General features: G+C 50.3%; 1 protein-coding gene across 1 annotated transcript in view; it reads right to left on the reverse strand.

Moving 5' to 3' along the window:
* The window catches only part of CDH23 (cadherin related 23), a 188,037-nt gene that overhangs the window by 73,479 nt on the left and 91,767 nt on the right, over positions 1-22,791 (reverse strand). The window contains exons 10-13 of the mRNA XM_030275637.4: positions 15,984-16,096; positions 13,923-14,111; positions 4,970-5,119; positions 4,046-4,204 (exon numbers count right to left, since the gene is read on the reverse strand). Coding sequence (XP_030131497.4) covers positions 4,046-4,204; positions 4,970-5,119; positions 13,923-14,111; positions 15,984-16,096 — 611 coding nt within the window. The remainder of the gene's footprint in view (positions 1-4,045; positions 4,205-4,969; positions 5,120-13,922; positions 14,112-15,983; positions 16,097-22,791) is intronic.

A 22,791-nucleotide genomic window follows, 5' to 3' on the forward strand; every position in this document is an offset into this window, starting at 1 on the left:
AGCTGAGGTGCTGAAGGAGGGCCTGTGAAGCAGTGGCACTCCTGCTGCTGGCAATGAGGCAGCCTGGAGCAGGACAGAGAGTAACAGGCTTCTCTTGCCTCAGGACTCAAGGGCCTGAGGATTAGCAGCAGAAGGTGTCCCTGCCCACAGCAGTGGAGTTGGAATTAGATGAGCTTTAAGGCCCCTGCCAACCCAAAGGATTCTATCACTCTGATCACGGCTCTAGCTGGACACAGCCATTCATCCCCCCAGCATGGTCTTCCCCCAGAGCTTCCTCTCCCAGAGCCCCACATCCTCTGCCCTGAGCCAGAGCAGGCACCACGCCTCAGCACACATCTCCAGGATCCATCCTTCCAGCCTGCTCCTATTAGGAAAGCCAGCACCCATCAAAAGCCACTGGCCACCAGGCAGGCAGGACCTGGTGGAGGTGTCAGAGCCTCAGTTAATCCAGGGTGCAATGTTCTCTCTGCCTCATTCCTGGAAGGCATGAAGTTATACTGGCTGCCTGCTTGCTCAAGAAGTGTGAAATTCTTTCCCTGACCTTTTCTGTTATGTTATTAAAAGGCTTCATGGCCAGTTGTTTCAGAAAAAAAATTTATATTTCAATATCTGCTGGTACTGGGGCAGAACTGGCCCATCTCCTCAGGATGAGCTCTGCTCACCTCCCCGCTTTGCTCCTGCTTCACAGAAGGTGTTTGCTGTTGTGTGGGACCTCCAAGCTTTTCCAGCCTGCCTTTTCCTGGCACAGCAGAGTCTGGGGCAGCGAATAAATGAAGTCTGCATTGAGAGAGACCTCTAACAACTGCAGAGCCCTGGACAGGCTGCTTGTCCTTCAGTTGTCATGGACGTGCAATGGACATGTACTTCTAAACAGCCATGATTTATGTGGCCTGGAAACTTTGGCTAGAGTAAGGAGCCCTTCACACTGCAAAACCAGGAATCTCTGGCCTAAGGAGTTAACCACATGTGTAAACAGTCATGGAATCATTAAGGCTGGAAATGGCCTCTGAGATTGAGTCCAACCATCAACCCAGCACTGCCAAGCCCACCACGCACCCACAACCCATATTTATGTGGTTTTTGAACACTTCCAAGGATTGTGGCTCCACCACTTCCCTGGGCAGCCTGTTCCAATGCCTGATGACCCTTTTCACTGAAGAAACTTCTCCTAATATCCAAATGTAAACCTCCCCTGGCACAACTTGAGGCTGTTTCCTCTTTTTCTGGTTAACTGGGAAGAGAGACTGACCCTACCTGGCTGTGCCCTCCTGTCAGGAGCTGTGCAGAGCCAGAAGGGCCCCCTGAGCCTCCTTTTCTCCAGGCTGGGCATCTTTCCCAGCTCCCTCAGCTTGTTCTCATGCTCCAAGAGCATGGAGGCAGGAGAGAAGGCTGCCTTTGGCACATTGTGGGCTCCCTGTACAGGGCAGGAGCTGCTCCTGTGGAACCTGGACTCTCCAGATGTTCTTGTGCAAGCAAATGACTACCTGAGTCTAAACAATAAATGCCTTTCAGGCACAGAATTAATGGATGGACAGGGAGATGGAGGGAATGCTAAGCAGAGAGCAAACAAAGTCTTAGAGGGTGGACAAGGTTGCTCCATGCCAGGGAAGCCGCTGAGGTTTGACCAGGAATCCACAGATCCGAGCCCACTCCTCCCTGGGCAAAGGGAAAGAGGCAGGGAGTGGAGAGCAGGCAGCAGCTCTGGGTGCCTGTGGCTGCCTGCACTTGGGGTTGTTTCACAGTTGATTTATACGTGCAACGGGCAATGTTTCTCTGCTGTCACTGACATGAGGAGCTGAAATGCTGTGGAAACAAGCAGCCATTTGTCACTGCAAATGAAGTCTACTTGCTCTTTCCTTTTGCCTTCCTCTTTCAGCTGCCCATGCTGAGGGCAGCCTGGGGAGGGTGGCATTGAGGAGAGCCTTTCCCCTCACCTCCACACAGTCCATCAGCCACAACCAAGGTGGGATAGCCAGGATGCACTCACTGGAAGATGGGCAAACAGTCCAGGGGCTTTTGGGTCGCTGGGAGCAACTTATCCTCCTTTCCCAGAACTCTGGGTTGGGCAGAAGATCAGTGACCTCCCCTTGCCTCAGCTCCTGGGGTTTTAGCTGCTTGTCTCCCTGCCAGGAAGATGCTGCAGGCACTGCTCTGTCCTGCCAGCTGTGCCTGGCCATCTCCAGCAGCAGCAGCTGGCACGAAGCCTCCTGCCACCCTTCAGCGACCACTCACCCAGCCCACACACTCCCCCCTTCATCCCTACTCAGCTATTTCCTTGACCTTACAAGCCACCTGATTTATCCTCAGCACTCTGAACCCCACTGTCTCTCCAAACCTGCACTTATTTGCACAAAGGAGCACAAAAAGAAGAGAGCCAAGAAAAGTCCTGTTTCATGAGGATGTCATCCAGCAGCCACCAAAGGAGTGGGCATGCCATGTGGCTGGCCAGTCTTTCTCCAAAACCCCATCTCTAACCCCTATGTGTGAATATCCAGGAATATTCTCGAGCAAGTGGAAAAGAAGGAAGAAAAGGAGAGAAGGAATTGATTAGCAAAGAAAGCAGGCTTTTTGTCTGCAGCATGTGGGACAGGTGGAGGGACATGGCACAGACAGACAGCGACCAGAGAGCTGCAGCTCAAAGGCAAGCGGCCACAGCAGGAGGAGCTGGTACTTTATGAGGGTTGTTAAAAGTTCGGGATCAGCTGGGAGGGCAATTTGGATTTCAGCACTAATTGCATCCATTCTGATTTACCATAGAAGATTCAACTCCTGGCATTTTGTGTTCGCTCTGAAATGCTGGCATAGCTGGAAGTTGGGGAAAGAGGAGACGCAGTAACAATCTCATTGTTTAGTGTCTGACGGCCTGACTAGCTAAACATCTGCTTGAAATATTAATAACTGTCAGATGGGAACAGCTCGGGGGCTCTATACAGTTTCACACCATCTGTTTGTAAAGTAAACACACTTACACACAGGCACATGCACCCAACTCTTTTTGTCCGGGCTTTTATCCTCTGAGTGGGCATTCCTGCACGGATGGGAGACCAGGGGCTGTGCCTTGGGAGAGCAGGGGGACAAGGAGGGGGCAGGAGGGCAGCTGGAGAAAATTCATTGGAGACGGAGCCAAGCAAACTCATTCACAACTAATGGTAGTGGCAGTAACACACCCAAAGTGGAGCAGGGGGTTTGGTGCTCCCTGCTGTGATATTCCCCATCCCAGAGGAGCTTTGATGCCTTTTCCAATGGTATTTCAGCACAGGGTTTTGCTGTGGTTCTTGCTGTGCCCCACACTGGTGCTGCCATCGCTCTCATGCACCAGGAAACGTGTCTTGTCCATGAGGATTCCAACCAACCCGCAGAAGAGGAAATGAGCCCTATGGAAACACCCCCTGCTATCACCACACCTCTGCCCGCCTCTCTTCTGCTGCCAGCCATGTAACGCCACGCTCTGCTAAACAGAGCCATTCCCCTTCTTTTCCATCCTTTGCTCTTTGAATGGTGCAACCGACCTCGGTTTGGTTGAGGAAGATGATGCTTCCAAAGAGGGCAGTGAGAAAAGCCACACCAGGGGCACCGTGACCACTGGGATCGGTGTCTGCAGATGAAATGCAGTGCATTTCCCTCTTTGAATTCCTGGTGTGGCAGGAAACACATACACACCTTCCAGAGAACAGGAAAGGTCAAGACATCTGCTCCAAAAGCCCGTGAGAAGTCTACACCCCACCAACCTTCCATCTTCCAGGGTAAATAAAGCAGAGAGGAGGGATCACGGAGCTGGGGTTACTTTCCACACTTCCCTGGAGAACCATTTTTCTCCAGACACTTCAAGGCAAATCAAATGCGTTGTTGTGTTAAAAATGAGTTACTCTCGGTTTATTTGGGCTTTAGTGATTTAGAGGAGGAGAACTTCAGGTTGCCCACCAGGCAAACCCCACCACCAGCATCCCCTGATGCTCCCTTCCTGGGCTAGCCCTGCGTGAGGGACATCATAAAGCCAACACACATGCCAGGGACTCGGCAGAGGGAGTGGGATGCTCCTACTCACGTGGACCTGGAGGACGGTGGTGCCCACGGTGGTGTTCTCAAAGAGGCTGACGTTGTAGAGGACCTTGCTGAACACGGGCCGGTTGTCGTTCTCGTTGATGAGGTTGATTTTCACCCGCGCAAAGCCAACGTGGTCTGGGACGCTCTCGTTTGCGAAGAGCTGGGCAAAATGGGAAGGCAAGGGGAGGGTTGGAGATGCTGGGAAGCCTGGGAGAGTTACCCATCCTTCTTTAGTGGAGTAAACAAGGCTCTCCTCAGCTCCCTCACCAGCTGAGCCAGCTCAAGGCAAACCACCAACAGAGCTGGACCAGGAGGATGGGGAGGGTTTTGGCGCCTGATAGGTGCTCTTAAAACAAAGTTTTATGCTCTATAAAGCTTTTATGGCCCTGCTCTGCTTAAGCTCTTGCAGCTGAGCCTTTGGATGTTGAAAAGAGAAAGTGCAGAGCAAATATCTTCCCCACTTCCTTCTTTATTATAATTTCCAATTTTTTGGCCGTTCTGTAGTGCTCCACTGTTTCATAGTTTCATTATGATAGAATGGTTTGGGTTGGGAGGAGCCTTTAAAGGCAATATAGCCCAGCCTCCTGCCAAGGCCAGGAATATCTTCCACTAGACTGGGTTGCTCAGAGCCCTATCCAGTTTAACCCTGAATTTCCAGCAATGGGAAATCCACCTTTCTGGGTATCCTGTTCCAGTGTTTCACCACCCCATGGGAAAAAAACCTTCCTTACACCTAATTTAAATCAACCATCAAAAGCCATCCCCCTTTGTCCTTATTGCAACAGGCCCTGTTGAAAAGTTTGTTCCATCTTTCTTTTAGGCCCTCTTCAGCTACTGGACAAGAGAGAGGAAGATGTTTAATGGCCACTCTTGGGTCATGCTGAAAACTGTGGCTGTCCCACAGAGCCCAGGGGCGCAGCCTTACCGAAAATTCATAGCGAGGAATGGTCTCGAAGTCCAGCGGCACTGCCACGCGGACACGGATGTCCGCCTTCCCCTGGATGGAGGTCGGCGAGATGATGAAGTGGTTGGAGTTGTTGCCCACCAGGTAAACCTCAAAAACGCTGTTGGGTCCCTGGGAAGGGAAAGAGCAAGGCTGGTGTTTTATTTACAAAATCCATGTGCACATGAGAGCAGTGGGAATGCAGCCCTGGGATGACCCCGCACAGCACACAGAGGGAAAGTCCCTTTTGCTGGTTGAAGGTGCACACACCACACAGGGGGTCACACGCTGGGCTTTCACTGCCTCAGGCTGGGGGCACAGCCTGGGTACCTCTCCCATGCAGAAGGCTTTTCCCAGTTGTCGGAACTCAAAATGTCCCTCAGACATTTTCAGATGTTCCAGGCCTTGGTCAGAAGCATTTTAGACCCTGGCAAGCAGCTGAAAACAGCTGTGATCTTGAGTTTGAACCATGGAATGAATTACCAACTTTGAAGGTGGAATAAGCAGTCACAGAGGGTTAGATGGTATAGTAAAAGTAGTCACAAATTAGAGGGAAAATTTTTTAGTATTGTACAGGGGGGTTTTAACACCTGTACAGGGGGGGGGTTTACTTTGTACAGGGGGGTCAGGAGTTCTAAGATGGAGGAAAGTGGGCCTGATCCTGTTCTTCCTCCTTCTTCTTCCTTACCTCCATGTTCTTGGTGATGTTGGCATTTTTCTATTGGTTTAGGCTAGGGACACACTGTTCAACGTACATGATAGATATTGGCACATTATTGTAAATATAGTACGCGTAATTTCTGGTATATAATGTTTGTACCATCCCACTGAGGGGCAGAGCCCCACACGCTGCCCTGCAGGACAGAGCTGCGGCAGGGCAGCAGAACATGGTAGAGATAAACAGAATAAACAACCTTGAAACCAGCACAGACGAACTATGGCTTCTGCTTTGGCAGAGGGGCAGAGAGACAGAGACTTTCTACAATCTCGGAATCACCAACACCCACAGATTCCGACACCCAGTAAGGCAGCTCAAACTGGGAACTGGGAAAACTCCTCCTTTCCCAAGACCTGGCCAGCAAAGCAGCAAGGCCGCAGACATACCAATGCTTTCAGAGCCTTGCTCTGAGCACAGCCCCCTTCCCAGAGCACGGCCCAGCAGGGCACACAAAAAGCAAGTTCAGAAGCTGCCAGAGATGCATTTCCAATTTTCCCTGAATGATCTCCCTCCTATCAGAAAAAGTGGCCAATTAAATGCACGAAGGGGCACTAATAGCAAAAGCTGCCTAAGTGTGACCGCTGAGAGTGGGTGACATGAGCAGAATCTCTGCCTTGCCCTTCTCCTTGCACACCTCCATGCAGCCCATGGAGCTGAGGGCACACTGAGCATCTCCCAGCGGAGCCCCACAGCAGGAGCAAGCCCCAAGGACACCCACAGAACCACACAAGGGCACCCAGTGCCTCAGGAGCCCAGCAGTGCGCTGTGGGTGGACAGTGGGAACATCTCAGGGTAGACTGGCACCTTGAGCTGTTTTAGTGCTGAACAAGGAAGTGAGGGATGCTCCTGATCCCCCAGACACACCCCTGGGAGGGAGGGAGCAGAGGATACAGAGAATGGCAGAAGTAAACATTACTTCCCAAGCTGTTTTGTGCCCTCCTCAGGATGTTGGCTTACAACAAATGACCATTTCCCATTTCCCACCAGCGACAAAAAGTTACTCCACTGAGGAATTTTTGCCCATCTCTGCTGAGGAGCCCTCAGGATCCCTCCCAGGGCCCGCACCCTCCCTGCACTACACGAGAGCACCTTTTGTGGCAGCGAGATGCAAGGGATTTTCTTGGAAGCCAGAGAAGAGTGAGTTTGTTGGAGGCACGAGATAAAAGTTGAAACATCAAAAGAAATCCAAGTATTTGCAGGAAGAGAGCCAGGTGGATTAATTCCCCTGTAGGTGGGGAAGGAGATCAGCTCCAGATACCCACTATCCCTAATTAGGAGCCCCTCAAGTGCCTCAGTCTCCCTACGTGAGGTCTGGGGAAGGGGGATACAGCTGCCTCTGGGGAGGGCTGCTGTGAGTTGCCATTTATATATTTATTCAGCTATTTATTTTTTTGCCTCGGCCCCCATGCTGCTTTCCTTGCTCCTGGTTCCCGGAGCTTGCGGGCCCCCTGCGGATGCCTGAAAGCAACTCTGAATATTCAAATTGTTATCAGCTGCCCAGCAGAAGGGTCTGGCTAAGCCCGGCTCACAGCAAGGACCCCCCACTCCAGAGGAAGCCACAGGGAGCTGCTTACATTTCCCTCACCCCTTCCTACCTGCTCCTGCCACCCAGAGCAAACAAGGGGTTTGAAACGTGGTTGGGAAGAGGAAAAACAAGCGCTGCATTCCGGGGCTCTCAAAGGTCCTGGTGTGCAGCAATCACTGCCCAGCACCATCATCTCCTTGCAGCACCGAGGATGAGGACCAGGATGTTATCAGTGACCTGCTTTAGGTGCTCATTCCCCTCCTAGTCCCCTGACCTCCCAGCTCCTGCATGCCTCGAGTTTTTCCCCACCACTGCAAACCAACCGAGCCCCTTGCCTTCCTTTAGAGCCACAAATTAAGGAGCAGCCTGCCAAAGCTCAGCAACCCTACCATAATAAACCTGTCTCCCTCTGAAACAAATTGACCCATAAAAACCAGGTTTTGGAAGGAGGGAAGTTTGCTATCACCTAACACCGGGATGCAGCTACACATTTTCCATCTCCTCTCATCCCATGCCAGTGCTCGGGGTTTGCCTCGCCGTGGCTCAAGGCTGCTGCCCACTGCCTCCTTCCTGGCAATCAAATCTGTCAGCCAGTACCACAACCGAGGGAAATTTCGTGTTGGTTCAGCTCAAAGACAACAGGAGCTGCAGTTGGGCGTAATTACGGCTTTGTTCTCCGTGCGCGTATTCCTCGGAGCACGTAACCGGAGCCGCGCCGTGGCTGCCACATCAACCTCACAACCAAGCCCTGCTTCCAAAAAGCCACACTGGCTGATCACACAGCATTTTTTGAGAATTTTAGACAGTCCTGGTTGTCAGCCTGAAATCCCTTCTGAAATTCCAGGGGGAGAGCCCTGGGCACAGGCAGGACCCTGGCAGGCAAGGGCAGGAGCTCAGGTGTGAGGGTGTGAGATGCCAGCAGGTGGGTACAGCTGTCACCCCAGAGGTCTGAAGCTTCATGTAGGACCTGCTCATGCACCTGCTGTGAATGAGACAAAAATCTGCTCTCCTAACTTGCAATCCACACTCACGTGGCAGAGTTCACTACAAAGCAGGAAAGCCCTGCTCCCACCAGGAGGCTGGGGCAGCCACATCAGCTGTTTCAGCTGGGACTGAGGATGGATCACCGTTTTTATTGCTGCTTTTCCACCCACTATCACCTGCTGGCTTCATCCATCACTAATGCTCCCACTCAGCCCCTTCCTTGTGGCAGCACACCCAGAAATGCTTCAGGAATAATTCCACCTTCCAGCATTCACAGCAAATATTTAGCATCACTTACCAATGGCTACACAAGAATACAAAGTAAAACACAAAATAAGCCAAATCCCTAGAAAAGCAGACAACCCTTCCTCACCCACAACATTCCCTGAGGTGCACGGGTAGGTTGATTTCCTGCAATCATTTTCAGCACAAAGTGAACTAGACTTGGGAAAAGCAGCCTGGGATTCCTCAGTTTTGTCCTTTTCACACTGCCTCAGTACAGATTTGCCTTTGGGTCCCTCAGTGCAATTTGCTTTTCCAAAACGGAGAGCCCTGCCTTCCTGAAGCACAAAATCCAGTGCAAGGCCAGCTTTTCTCCCAGTCACTTTCTAGGCACTTTCTGGGCTATTACCTACAGCAGACTACGGAGGATTTAATATCCTTCATTCTGAATTCATTCAAATTCTATTTGTATTCTAATACAAAGAAAGGAAAGCTGAGAGTTCAGGAGTGGAGGTGAAGGAAGGAGAAAGAAGAAGAATTTGGGTTTTTTTTGAAAGCAATTAGTGCCTTTTTGTAGGGCTTGGATAACTTAGGCCTGGCTCTGGTGAGTCAGACACAAATGGTACTTAATCTCTCCTCTGAAAACACAAGGGTTATTGCCTGCACCCATTTCAAAGAATTTAACCCAGAACAGCCTCTCTGGGTGTTGCCTGCCTCTCTCCCACTGCCCAGCCAGCTCGGGATCCCAGCACCCCTGTCCCACCCGCTGCCTTTAACCCTTTGGAGAGCTCACTGGGCACTGGCACTTGTGCCCTGCATCCCTGAGGAAACTCACTGGGCTGGCATGCAATGCGGGATGCCTGGAGCAAAATGCTCCCCGACCCTTCTGATCCTCCTCCCCACGCTAGCAGCTCTATTCTCCCCTCTTTTTGTCCCTCATAAGTGTCAGCCCTTGCCCGCTCCCTCCCTCCCGGAGGAGTTTTCTCCTTCCCTGCTCTCCCCAGGTTATCTGCTGAATTCCACACACGCCTGCACAGACGGGGATCAATCCGAGGCTGCCTCGCCTTCAGCTTATCTCTGCTCCAAATGATTGATTTTCCCTCTTTAAGGGTAATTTGCTGGTGAATTCCATGTATTGCAAAAACCCCTGTGAAATCTAATTCAGCCCGACTGGCAGCTGGCACTTTTGGGAGAGAATACTCGTGTGCCGTCAATTCCCCTTTACAGTTTCTTGCCATGTAGATCATATTTATAGTGCTTGTGCCTGTCATATGCATATATATGCTGTGGATGAATCATGTATTGCCACCTGCACACGCATGGGCACACAGGATATCCTGGTGGGGGTCTTTGGTGGAGCTCTGTGCAACAAAGAGAGCGTATTCCCACGGCCCAGATTTTCCTTATTTTAAATTCCCCATTTACCTTCCTCGATGTGCTTATATTAGAGAATTGTTTCAAAATGATTTTAAAATGTCAGACCACGATAGTGGTGCTTCAGACAGCTTCTGCCCTTTTCTTCCTCTTCACTCAATTGCACAGAGAAAAATCAAGTGGAAGCCACCATGGGAGAGCTGGCTGCCCCAGCATGGCCTGGCAGAGAAGGTTGCTGCTTCCCTTAACGGGATTCCATGGATGCCAGAGCCATAAGAAATGGGGGATGCCCCAAAGGATGCCCTGCTCCTTTTCCTGGATGGCCAAACCTTTGCCTTCTCCCTGTGATACTGCATCAAACCACCAGGTACAGAGCACCAGCATATCCAAAAAGGACATCCATGTCTCCCAGATCAGCATCCATGTCTCTTAAATCCCAGCCCAGCAGCAGACGAGCCCTGCAAATTAACACCAACCTGCTCCCCAGCTCAGGGCTCTTGTTCTCAATCTGGAAACAAACCTTGCTGTAAAAGCAGATGGCAATGCTCTAATCTTCTGCCTCACACACAGGATTTATTCCCCCCTGCTGAACCACCACAATGTGAATGAGGAGAACCCAACCACAGCCTGAGGGTGTCCAGTTGAGTATAGGTTCAGCCTAAACACTGGGAAACCTCAATGGATTTTCATAAACAGCTCTTGAATGGCTTGGGAAAGCTGTTCAAGGGTCTGCTCTCTATCTGGCAGGAGAGAAACTCAGTTGCACAGCAATTAATGCCTTTTTTTTTGGCTCATAGAATCCCAGAATGGTTTGGGTTGGAAGGGATAGCTCAGCTCATTCCAACCCATGCCCTGGGCAGAGACACCTTCCATGAGGTAAGTTGATCAAGAGGGGCAGATTGAAAACTCAGTGCAAAACCTGTGTACTGATTTCGCTTTCAGTAAGTCCTAGAGAATGCAGAAAGGAGAAGCAGCACACCTGGTTGGACACCCTTTGGCTGCACCCCAAATCCACATGTGGGGCCACCTTGGCTCCTTTTGAGGAGCTCCCCATCCCACCTCACAGCTCCTCCTGGAGCAAGACCACAGCTACGTTTGGGGGGTGAAAGGTGGGAGTTTGCAGGGGCTGGGCTCTGAGGAAGGGCTTCTCCTTGGAGACACTCGCTTGGGAACCTTGTCTGAGAGGTTAATTCCAGCTGAGCTGCAGAAAGGCACTTACAGCACAGAGGGAAAGCCAAGCATAGGCTTTCAAGTGTGGTCTTGTGTGCCTCGGAAATGCATTTTTAAGTGCTTTGCTGAATCGTTTAATCTGACTCCTTCCAAAAGCCATCATTTCAGTTTGTGCAAAACACACCAGAAGAAAGAAAGGCCAAAAACCCCACGGTTAAAAAAGGCTGTGTGGGCCTGGCTTTGAAAAGCCTTGTTTAACAGCCTTGGCAGCCCACACGGTGTGTGTTAAAGCCAGACCCATGTGACAGCCCTTTCCCCAGCTCAACAAAGGCACAACGAAAGGAAGGCTCCCCAAAACCACCCAGAGCCACAGGACCCCTGCACGGGGCAGAGTCCAGGCTGCTCCCTCACAGCAGGACAAGCTGGAGGGCTAAAGGAGCAGTGCCTGAATTTCCCAGAGGGGCCAGGCCCAGGCTAAGGAACAAAGCAATCTGCCAAGGGACTCTCCCAGGACTTTGTGACATAAGTTGGGAGGCAGGAGACAAGCTTGAGCAAAGCGATCTTCCCAAAGACTCAGGCTTTGATTTCCTGTGTCTCAACCCATCTGCTCTCATTTATTCCTCCCTCTGCTTTCCCTGGAGATGTGTATAACTCTCTTCTGGTTTCCCTCTGCCCCTTACACAAATGAGTCGTGTCATCTCCAGCATGAAGCCAGTGCTGCCAGAATAGCTTCTGTCAGCCACGTCCTCAGTCACATCCCTGCCTGAAGACCTCGGTCCTTGCCAACACATCCCTCCAGCCCCGCATCCATGGAGAGAAGAGAGAGCCCAGTGCCACCTCAGCTACCTCGAATCCAGATGGTTTGTAAAACCCTCACAGCTCTCACAGGGCACTTGAGCATCCAAAATATCGCTGTCAGGCAGCTATCTAACCTTTCTGTAGTTCTTTCGCTGAAACTTGGTGGGTCTTCAGAGCTCTACAAATACTTCTCTGGGAAGCAGTGCTGGCTGCAGGTGCAGTCCTACTTCTATCTCATACACACATCTTTTCCACAAGCCAGGCATCTTCTCCCTCTTTGTTCCCCCCGAAGTGCTACCTTGACAGTTAACCCAGTTGCAAGCATCCGTGAGAGGAAATAAGGAAGATCCATCACAGGATATTGCAGAAAAAAAAAGGTAACCAAGTGCTTATAACTTTCCTCCCTCCAGATATTCCAAGAATCAGATCTCCTCTGCTTCTTATCAGTGAAAATAATGCCATGGTCAAAGCAATCTGTGTTAATATGATGGTCTCTGAAGACGTGTACAGTAAAACTCCTTCAGACTCCCTTAGCACAAGAGATCCTCTCTCAGCAGTTTTAAAAATCTCAGCCAATTCTTTTGGGGAAATCTCAGGAAGTTAAATAAATACATCAAAAGAACAGCCTGTATTTTTTGCTGGTGCGATGGGGAAGGCAAGGCTATTTTTTATTCTCCCATTTTAAAATTAGCAAGGCTGAAAAGTGATTTCTTGAATGGGAGTCACTCCAGTAAAATGAGCTTTTAACCAGAAATAATGACAGATCCTTCATCCTGGTGGCACAAACAGAAGTGTTACAATGCCCTTCAAGAATGGATCTGCTGACATCTCTCAGCAAGTACGACAGCAGCTCTATTCAGAAACTATCCTAAGCATCTGTCATATCCATATCTTCTTTATTAGCAATTGACATTTTCAAGAAAAAACAGTCTCTTTATCTGCTTAATAGCTCATCTGCACCTCTTCAGGCTGAACTCATAACTCCTGGATGGTGACATCATGTCACCAGTAAGTTATTAGTTCTGTGTCATAATCACTTCAGATGGAAAAAAATGGGATTTCTGGGTGGCTTGACGAGACGGGGTGAACTCCACCCAGGGCTGGGGAATAGCAAATCCATCTTCTCAGCCAGAAAATGCAATTTAAAAGATGCACATTTTAACTGACCCACTGGGATTTTGGGGGTTGGGGGGGATGGTTTTGTTTCCTATTACCTGAAACATAAGGAAAACCTCCTGGTGATGTTTTGCCACGATGCTGGATGGTCTAGGGGAAGCTGTCCCTGCCCGTGGCAGGGGGTTGGAATGAGCTGATCTCTCAGGTCCCTTCCAACCCAGCCCATTCTGTGATGGCATTTGTTCTGACAAACCCTCTCCCCTCATCTCCTGCTCAGCCTGAAGAAGAATGGGAACAGCAGGAGCCTGCGGGCAGAGCCTTTCCAAGCCATTTTGGACAGCTCACCATGAGGTGTCAGCACTAGTTTGGAGCAGGCACCCAGCAGCGTGGTGGGGCTGGGGGGGGACCAGCACACAGGAGCAGCCAGACGTGAACTGCACAAGTCAGATAATCAGAGTAATTGAAGGCTGGGAGCCCAAGGCTGGAACAGAGGCTGCAATCCCAAACACGGCACGGGTCGGAGCGTGACAAATAGGAGCTCTGTTGACATGTGGGAGGAACAAGGCTCCAACACTCCTGGCTTGTTTGCAGTGATGAACTGGTATCCCAGTCTTCCCCACTCCGAGGGGCATCTCCTACCTCCTCCCTGACTCAGCCTGGGGCTCCTGTCTTCCTTGTCCCTGGCACGTCCCTGTCGGGAGCCCAGAAGGAAAACTCCTCCTTTGCTAAACCAGGCTGGCGAAGCGCTGCCTGACAAGAGCCCTCAGGAAACAGGCAGGGATCAGCCTCCCAGACAATCCTATTTTCTGGCTCTCAGGGGCTGTGCAATCCTGACTGCATTAGTGCCTGCACACTGGGGAGGGAAATGGACTCGGGGTACACAGCAAACAGAGCACTGGCAGCAGTGAGAGCTGAAAAAGCGGATGTTGGGACAGAACCATGCACTTCAGGTACCTCAGTGACTTCTCCCCTGCCCACCCCGACACCAAACCAGTGCTACCCTGCAAAGGAGGGAGAGGATACCTCACCTCATCCTTGTCCTGCACCTGGATGAAGAGGGGAAGGGCAAAGCCCACCTGGGCCAGCTCTGGGATGGCCACGCTGTACTCGGAGGCATTGAACTCGGGGGCGTTGTCGTTGATGTCAATGACCAGGATGTTGAAGGTGGTGGTGACGCTGGCGTTGGAGGGAGTGCGGTCATCGTTCAGCTCTGTCCCCTGCAGGCAGAGAAAACAGGGCAGCCTTTATTTTCCAGCAAGAATGAATGTAAAGGAAGTGTGCATGGTGTGGTGAGAGACTCTTGCAGCTTTCTCTTCCTCCACTTTGCCACAGAAGGATTCCCAACTGGCTCTGCCATTGTTCCATTAACACATGGAGATGTTAGCCCAACTCTCCCATCACTCATCCTTTGATCCCAGAACACTCTCAGAAACCTTCCCAGGGGTTTAGCATTTCCCTTAGGATGGCTGTGGCCAAGTTCTTCCTTGACTCTGTCATGCATCAGCTTGGCAGGATCTGGAGTCACACAAGAACAAGCAGGAGACTTCTGTGCCTCAAGCATTTAACAAAAAAAGTGTCCCTTGTGAGATGTAGGGGACAGTCCACAAAATAAGGGAAGGCTCAACGGGGCAAAGAGCACTCCTGCTCTCTCCTCTGCCATCCCTGATGTGGGACTGGGAGCTGACAGTGAACCACTCAGTATGCTGAAAACTAGGGCACCAGAGGAAAAGAAGACTTAGACCTTAAAATAGGTTTGGCAACACGTGTCTAAATACAGAGCTGAGTCATGAGTCCACATCGCACCTCGGTCTCAAGAAGGACTTTAATTCTGCCTTCCCAAAAGGAGAGAGTGCAGATTTTAATGCCAGAGAAGCAAGACTCATGAAACAGCCTTTTCAAGCCGAATCCCTCCTCTTGTCCTTTGGATAATCTTGCTTTGTTGTGGGCATGGAAAAGCAACGCTATCACGACCCACACGGCTCATTGCTATTCACTGCTTCTGCACACAACAGCAAGAACAGGCTGATCCCAGCGAGGAGCAATCCAGCTGTATTTTCACTGTGTGCTCCAGGATGAGAGCAGCAGAGAACATTTTGGGTCCTGGGGATGCGGGATGCAGAGAGCTGGCATTTGCAGGAGGATGCAAAGTTTGTGGGGAGAGGACATGGAAATCTATCAGACCAACAGAACGTGGTTGGAACTCCATTGTCATGCAGGGTGGAAAACGGGCAAGTTGTCAGGCTCACGAACCTTTCCAAGATTAAACAGATATTTTTGTCCCTGTTAAAAGCAGACAACCCTCCTTCTTTTGATTTTTGAAACTATAAAAGCCTGAATTAAACGATACCAGGGATGGGTGAGGTTCTCCTCCTCACACACAAAGCCCCACAGTTTGAACCGTGTCTGGGACCTAGAGGGGTGATTTTTTGTGCCTCTGCTCCCCTCCAAGGAGGCATCACACCTGCCGAAACAAGAAGGTGGTGTGATGGTTGCCTCTCTCCCAATCAATGACCCTTCCTACACTGCTGATTTTTCCCCACCCCAGCCCAGCAGAATCTATACTTCTAAATGTGTTTCCAACTAGCTGCCCAGCTTGGTATTGATTTTAATTACAGGGCTGTGAGCAGAGCCAGGGAGTCACTCTCAGGTGGGGCTGGTGGGGCTGGAAAGCCACGCTCCAATGCCTTTTCTTGACAAGGCAACTTCCAGCATCATTCCTTCCCGGTGCCAGGAAGGCATGGATGATGCTCTGTTACACCATTGCCTGCTGACAAGACAAAATGTCATGTTTATCCAGGGCTTTGGTGGGGAAAAAGAGGGAAAACAGGCAAAAGTAGGCACAATTCAGGTGCCTGAGTATGTGTCTGGTGCTACATGCAAGCCTGGGGTATCTGCCTGCTGCCAGCAGGCACAGCCACAGGCAGGACAGCAAAAATGCCCTCACACATCATGTTTGCAGTCACCAGACAAAGGAACTGTGTTTAACTTCTCACTTGGTCATCACATGGTAGCTCTGGATACCCCAGAGAACAACATGGTATCCTCCCCATCCTGCTCTGTCAATGTCAACCAGCTGGAGCAGGTCTCACCTTCACTGTGAGGACGAATCCAGCGCTGTAGAAGGGATTTTCCCTGTCCAGGGGCCCATTCAGGGTTAAGGCTCCACTGATGTAGTCCAGTGCAAAGATGCTGTTGGTGTTACCTGAGAAAAATAACAGGAATGTGAGCACAAGCAGCTGGCACAGCTGATCCCAAAAAGTGCTGGAGGCAACAGGGAGGGAAGCAAGAGGACACAAGCTCCAAGCACAGGGCTCTAGAAACCTGGCATGCCAGTCCAACATGCTTTGAAATGTCACGGCTGTAACACTCCTCTCCTCCTCTCACCTGACCTGGCTCAGGGCTCAAAATGGGACTGTCCTTCCACAGCCAAAACCTGCCAGTGCTGGAGGCAGCTGGAGAGTTTCAATGGGTTTTAGTTATTAAAATCTGCAACAGCAAAACTGAAAGCAGGACCAAATCCAGCTGCTCCCCTCTGAGTGACCACCTGCATTTGCAGGGTTTGGTGTTCCTGGGGTGGGCACAGCCTCTCTCCTAAAATACAGGGATTAAAGGACATCAGTCCAAGATAATCACAGGGAGGCACAGATGGACCAAGCTCATGAGGAATCCTCCACATAACAGGCGGTGTTTTAGCTGTGGGGCCCCTTGCCAGAGGGTGCTGAGGGAGATACAAGTCCACATGTATTCAAGGAGAGGCTGCAGAGCTTAAAGAAAGAAAAAAATTCTATCAGGTAATAGAGAAGCCTCACACAGCTCAAGAATTTCTTCGCTGGATGTATTAGAAGCCAGTGAAAGTATCAGTAAAATGGTGTAGGCACTTGCCTTGCTTTTATGCTCTTGCCATATGTGTTGACCCTATGCAGCTGCCTGGTTTTCCTCTATTGGTGCCAAATTTTCTCCCTGTGCCTGTCCCTTCATGCAAGCAAGCAGCCAGGATGCCACAGAGCACTGGGCTGCCTCCACATCATCCCATCCCATCCCATCCCATCCCATCCCATCCCATCCCATCCCATCCCATCCCACCCCACCCCATCCCATCCCCAGCTGGAATCCTCTGGAATCAGACACCCAGAGAGGATAAAGACAACACGCTCGAGTGTCATGGCCAGCAGGTACCAAAAGGACAATGTCCTGTTGGGAATGTGCTTGTGGCAGCTCCAGGTGCTCTCCCTGTGAGCCAGACAGAAGGAAGCAGTTGGTGTGTGGAGCCTGGGACACCTGACACCAGCCTGACACAAAAGCAGAGCAGGCTGCTGAATTAGTGATGACCAAGGAGGTCATATCCAGGCATATGGTCACCCACACAGCTCCCCTCAGCATCTTGAGGCATGCAGAAACCCCTGAACCAGATGCAGACGGGAGCCAGGAAACCCTGCAGGTAAATTCCAGTCATCCCAGTCAAAAGGAAGTAAAAAATAAACCCTGTCTTCTCAATACATCTCAGCATGAAGGAAACACACACAGCATTTGTCATTTCCCTGGAAGGGAGCTGCAAGACAGATCTGCTGCCACAGAAAGTTGTTTCCCATCGCTCAGCATCCACCTTGCTCCCTTCCAACCTCTGTTTGATCACAGCACCTTCCTTGGGATGCCCAAAGCCTCCAGGTCCAGCCATCCCCTCCCTCCCACCCCAGAGCCACCCTGGACAGAATTCCTCCCATTCCTGGCCTTGCTCATCCCTTCTCTCCATCCCAAATACCCCACTGACCACCCACCAGCCTAATGAGCTGATGCCAGGCTACTTAAAATATTAGCAATGGCCTTGTGGGATTTTTTCCTGATCTTTTGCTGCTGTACATGAAGATCTCCAGTCTCTTCCCTCAGACAATTCCCCCCTTTCCATCCTGACTGCCCACTTTCATGCAGTAATTTATGGCTGACTCCTTAGGAAGCTTCTTCCCATCCCAGCTTTGAAGGACGTTCCACGAGATGGATGGGACTGTGCTGCCAGGCATTTCAATGCTCCAGGACACCAGGTTGCCATGGCAAAGTTTATGCCTCAGGGTCACCTCCCCCTAATATGGATTGCAATAAAATGCAGAAACAATGGAGTTTAGTGGAATTGGGTCAATAGAGGATGAATTTGACTCAACACAGTGCTACGTTCTGTGTCCTAAAAATGGTTATTCCTTTCATATTTGACCACGGTCACTTTTTGAAGGATGGGCAACTAAACTGGGGGCCCAAAGGCCCATCATCCCAGCTGCTCATCAGAGGCTTTTCTCTAGCTCAGCCTCCCCAGCACCATCAGATACTCATCCTATGCCCACTGGGGCTTCCTTTCTACTAGCAGAGACTTCCTGGCTTTGCAAATTTGCAAATTTAGGGAAAGAGGTGTCTCCAATACCTCTCCAACCACCACTTCCTCACTGCTCTGACCAGTGATCCCTGCTGAAACACTCACACTGCTGAACAATGCTCATTTCCCTTGCCAAAATCTCTCTGATAATCTCCAAGTGCCTTCACTTTCCTGAGAACAAGGGAAAAAAAAACAAGGTGGGGAGAAATTAGCCAATTTTGCCTTTCCTCTCTCTGGAGAGACCAGAGATACACACAGGAATGTGGCAGGAATTAAAGGATGTGAAAGGAAAGGCTAAGCAGCAAAATGGGGGGCAAAGAGAAGGAAAACAAGGCAGGAAATATTTTAAATATCAGAAAGACAGAGGGAAAGGGGAGAATGACAACGAGAAAAAATTAAGAACTTTGGGACAGCAGTATGAATCCACTTCTGGCAGACCTGTTGTTCCCACCTGGCAAAGAACAGGCTTGCTCAGGACCTACAAGCCCAGTTTTTTGTTACGACATGGGTCAAGAAGAAGGAGAAGTTTCTCATCCATCTGTCTGTGTGCAGGTACAGGGGCAGCAGAACACATCCTGCATACACTGCAGCTGGCCAGGGGTCTGGGAAGGCAGGCACTGCTGGGATGCTGGGCTGGGAGCACTGGGATGGATCACAGGAGCCCATTCAGAGTGTTTTTCCAAGCTCATTGAGGAACGGATGGTGGCATAGGCATCATTTTGGAGAAAAACTGATATAACGAGGGGTTTTATAGATGAGAGCCATAATGTTTAATTGCCCTCAGCCAAGCTCTCCGTTTAAAAAGGCTGTTAAAAGTACTGGCTCAAACCCAGAGAAAGGGTGGGGGGGAAGAAAAAGGGTGGAAAAAATCCACCATCAATATCTCCTCCTTCTTCCCTACCCCTTTAGCCTTGAGCACTGTTCAAAACCCTTGGAGGGAGAGATGCAGCTACTGCCCTCCTCTAGTGAAAAGCCACCTGTCAGTCAGGGCAAGCTGTTTTCCCAGGGCAGGATAATTTTCCCACCCCCCCTCTGCAGGAAGGGCTGCTCACGCTGGGAAGGCACCGCTGAACTTGGAGCAGGTGACTTTCATGAGATGTGAAAGGGGAGCCCATCACACACCTTGCTCCGGATAATTTATTAATCAAAATGTGCTCCGTCAGGGCTCCTCGGGCACCGAAATAGATGCTGTTGGATGTGGTTCATGGAGTCAGCAACAGACACAGTTATTAGCGGATAAATAGTCCATCAGCTCCGTGAGCACCTCGCTGCTCTTCACCTTGAGTTCCTGCCCCCAGGCCGCCGGCAGGGAAGCACTGCCAGGGCAGGGACCTTGCCCTGTGCTTCAATTCAAAGGCAACAAGTCAATTCCAAAGGAAAAACTGGCTGTTACCACCTGAGCTTTCCGGGAAATCGAGGAGCTGTATAAAACCAGTGTCCCCTTCTCCTGCTTGGGACTTTGGTTTGCTGCTCTTCTGGGGAAATGGAGCGATCTGGAATATCAGATCTGAGCCCAAAGCTGTGTGCCAGCGCTCCTTCTCACATGCCTGCTCTGCAAACAGGCCTTTTTAGTATCCTTCCCCAAGGATTTGTCCATTATAGCACAACCAGCAGACCTTCCAATCTTGCAGAGCCACAAAAGGAGCTCACATCAAATGCTCACACAGTTCACCTTTTTAGAACGGAATGTACAGTACCAGGAAATAAAAGGAGGTATTTGTCACCCAAAGTGCAATCCCCCTCCCAGATTTCCTGGGAGCTGTGGCTGAGCACCAGAGAGGAGAACAGAACCTGCAGAGTTTCTGCTCTGAGTGTAATTCCTCACACAAAAGGACTCTGAGTCTTGGACCACAACCATTGTTCCCCCACGTCATCTCAAATGTGCTTTTTGATATAAACCTCACATCTCCAGGATCCACAGCTTTCTGAAATTCCTCTATTAAAAACCACCTCTGAACCAGCTGTTTTGCTAGCCATGACATGAACAGAGGTGGCCCAGGTTCATCGTTCTCCTCTGGCTGTCAACATTGAATCCCAGACTGATTTGGGTTGGAAAGGACCTTAGAGATCATCTCATTCCAAACACCTTCCACTAGATCAGGCTGCTCAGCCTTGAACACCCACTAAATCCCAAGAAGCTAAACAGGAAGTCCCAGAAACTAAACAGAAAAGATGCTTTTGTTTCCTATTTCCACATAAAAGGGAATGTATAGTTTTAATTACAGGGGGTCGTTTGCTGCGGGACCGCCTGCCACGCAAACCATTATCCCAATCATATCTCTTCCCAATGACTCCTGGATTGCCAGGGAGCCAAAGCCAGATGCCAACATGACAAAAAACAGCGTGCAGGAAGATGAGGAGCAGCTGAGCCAAGGGAAGAGGGGCTGTGACCGCAGCCACCATCTTTGCTTTGTGCTGTCTCATCCCCTTGCATTGGCAGGGTGGGAAAAAACAGCTTTTGATGGATAACTCGGCGACAGGCACTTTTCCACCCATCAGCGTGTCCTCCTACAGAAATGTTCTGCTGTGATGGCTGCCTTTAAATCACTCGGGAAGGCCCTCCCAGCAGGTGTAATTTATGAGGGCTTCAACACCCCGGCAGTTCACCCAGCGAGGCGAATGTGGGAAAAATGTGGAGCGATGCAGGGAATAGCAAAATGAGCAGGTCCCCACTTACAAGGGTTCTCCCCTGATGTTCTTCCCCTAAAACCTTAATAAAGAAGGCAGAGCAAAGCAAACCCCTTCCCTAAAACCCTTAAGGGTTTTAGGGAAGGGGTTTGCTTTGCTCTGCCTTCTTTATTAAGTCAGCTCAAGCTATGGAGGGGGATGTCAGCAGCCAAGGGCTTGGAGAGCTCTTTGGCCATGACTTTTCCTCAAGGATTCATGCTGCTCTTTCACAAGGAAGGCAGTGGGGCACTCTGGCTCTGTTAAGAGCATGGGAAACATGTTCTGAGAGCTACTGTACTGATTTTTTACTCATATAAATATATTATATGGAAAAAATTATATCTATGACGTTTTATTCATTACCAGGAAATCCAGAAGATGGAGAACAATTCTTTTCAGCTTCCCTCGCACTTCTGTAACTCACACTTCTACTGCATTGTGCAAATAATGATTTTAATTCATGTTTCCCTCGGGATGCACCTTCTTAAGGAAAAGAGTCTTTGCTAGAAACTGCATCAGTCTCATAAAACAATCAAATTTGGGGGGGGGGGGGGAAGAATCCCACCCTAAGGGGTTCTTCTAAGGACCATCTGTGAGTGAAAGCTTGCTCCCTTCCCTGCTGAAGGACTTTCCAAGGCCTAGGAAGGACATATAGATTGCCCTTGTTCAATCTCCCACTGCCCATCCATCACCACACCTGAAATGTGTCAGGCAGGCAGAGACTGACGTGTGGGACCCTTTCCCCTGGGTTAACCCCTCAGTGCCTGCCCAAGCTGCACAGGTCACCTTCACATCCTCCTGCCAGAAGACTCCAAGGCTCCTGACTCTCCTGGAAATAAATGAAGTCCAAAGTTTACTGCGAGCAAGCAACAAGTGAGTCAATACGTTTTCCTAAGAGGAGCTCGCGGGCAAAGTCTCCTCCTGCCTATTAATTAAATTGCTGTTTAGCTCACGCTGAAAATCCTTCCCTTAAAGAGCCAGAGGATTCCCCGTGCCCCAGGCGATGTGCAGAGGCAGCAAATGTGAAAACACACTGCCGTCTGCAGGGCTGATCCTGCCCAAAACGCCAGGGCCCTCCCGATTCCCGGCGGGAAAATCAATCTCTGTTAGCCCGAGAGTTCCCCTAAATGAAAAGCCTTATCTGGAACAGGCTGTGTTATACAACAAGTCACTCGCTTTGCCTGGGAAATGAAAGATGATGAGGCAGAGTCCCCGGTACAGAGGCTATCTCCATAAATCTGCCAAAAAGGAGCTGTGGATTACTTTGCTGGATTAATTATCTGTCCTTCAAACAGAGTCCTGACCTCAGTGGCTGAGCATCTCCAGCCTGTCACTGCAGCTGGGGAGGGAGGGCTAACACAGGGCTCTGGCCACAGGAAAAGCAGCAGAACACCCTCTGGAGCAATGGGAGCCCTGGCACTGACCAGCCTGTTGGCATGAGGGGCTTGAATTGTGAGGTCTCATTGTGCATTTCTTTATCAACAGGGCAGTGAGCACGCTCCTTGGAAAGTGTGGAGTGAAAAAGTACATTTTCCTGGAGTTAAAACACTCTGATGGGAAGGAAGGGGTAGAAACAACCAAATGGCTTTTCCCTATTAGATATGGAAATGATTCCCAATACAGGCAGGACAAGCAGCCAAAGCCACGGCACAGCTACACCAGTGCTCCTCCATCATCTCATCCTTAACAGCTTTGTAAGCTGGCGGCATAAAGCTAGATCTCAAGTCTTATTTTATGTGGTTATGGTTAATCTTTTAGTTTTATTGTGTTCCTGTCACGGGAGGACCTTGTGCTGGAGATAGCTGTATAAATAAGAGCTGCTGCAGTACATCCCCAGACGTGGCTGCCCGAGGGATGGAGCCGAACGGGAC

This window comes from Taeniopygia guttata, chromosome 6 (genome assembly GCF_048771995.1).
Source record: "Taeniopygia guttata chromosome 6, bTaeGut7.mat, whole genome shotgun sequence".
NCBI classification, from domain to species: Eukaryota; Metazoa; Chordata; class Aves; order Passeriformes; family Estrildidae; genus Taeniopygia; species Taeniopygia guttata.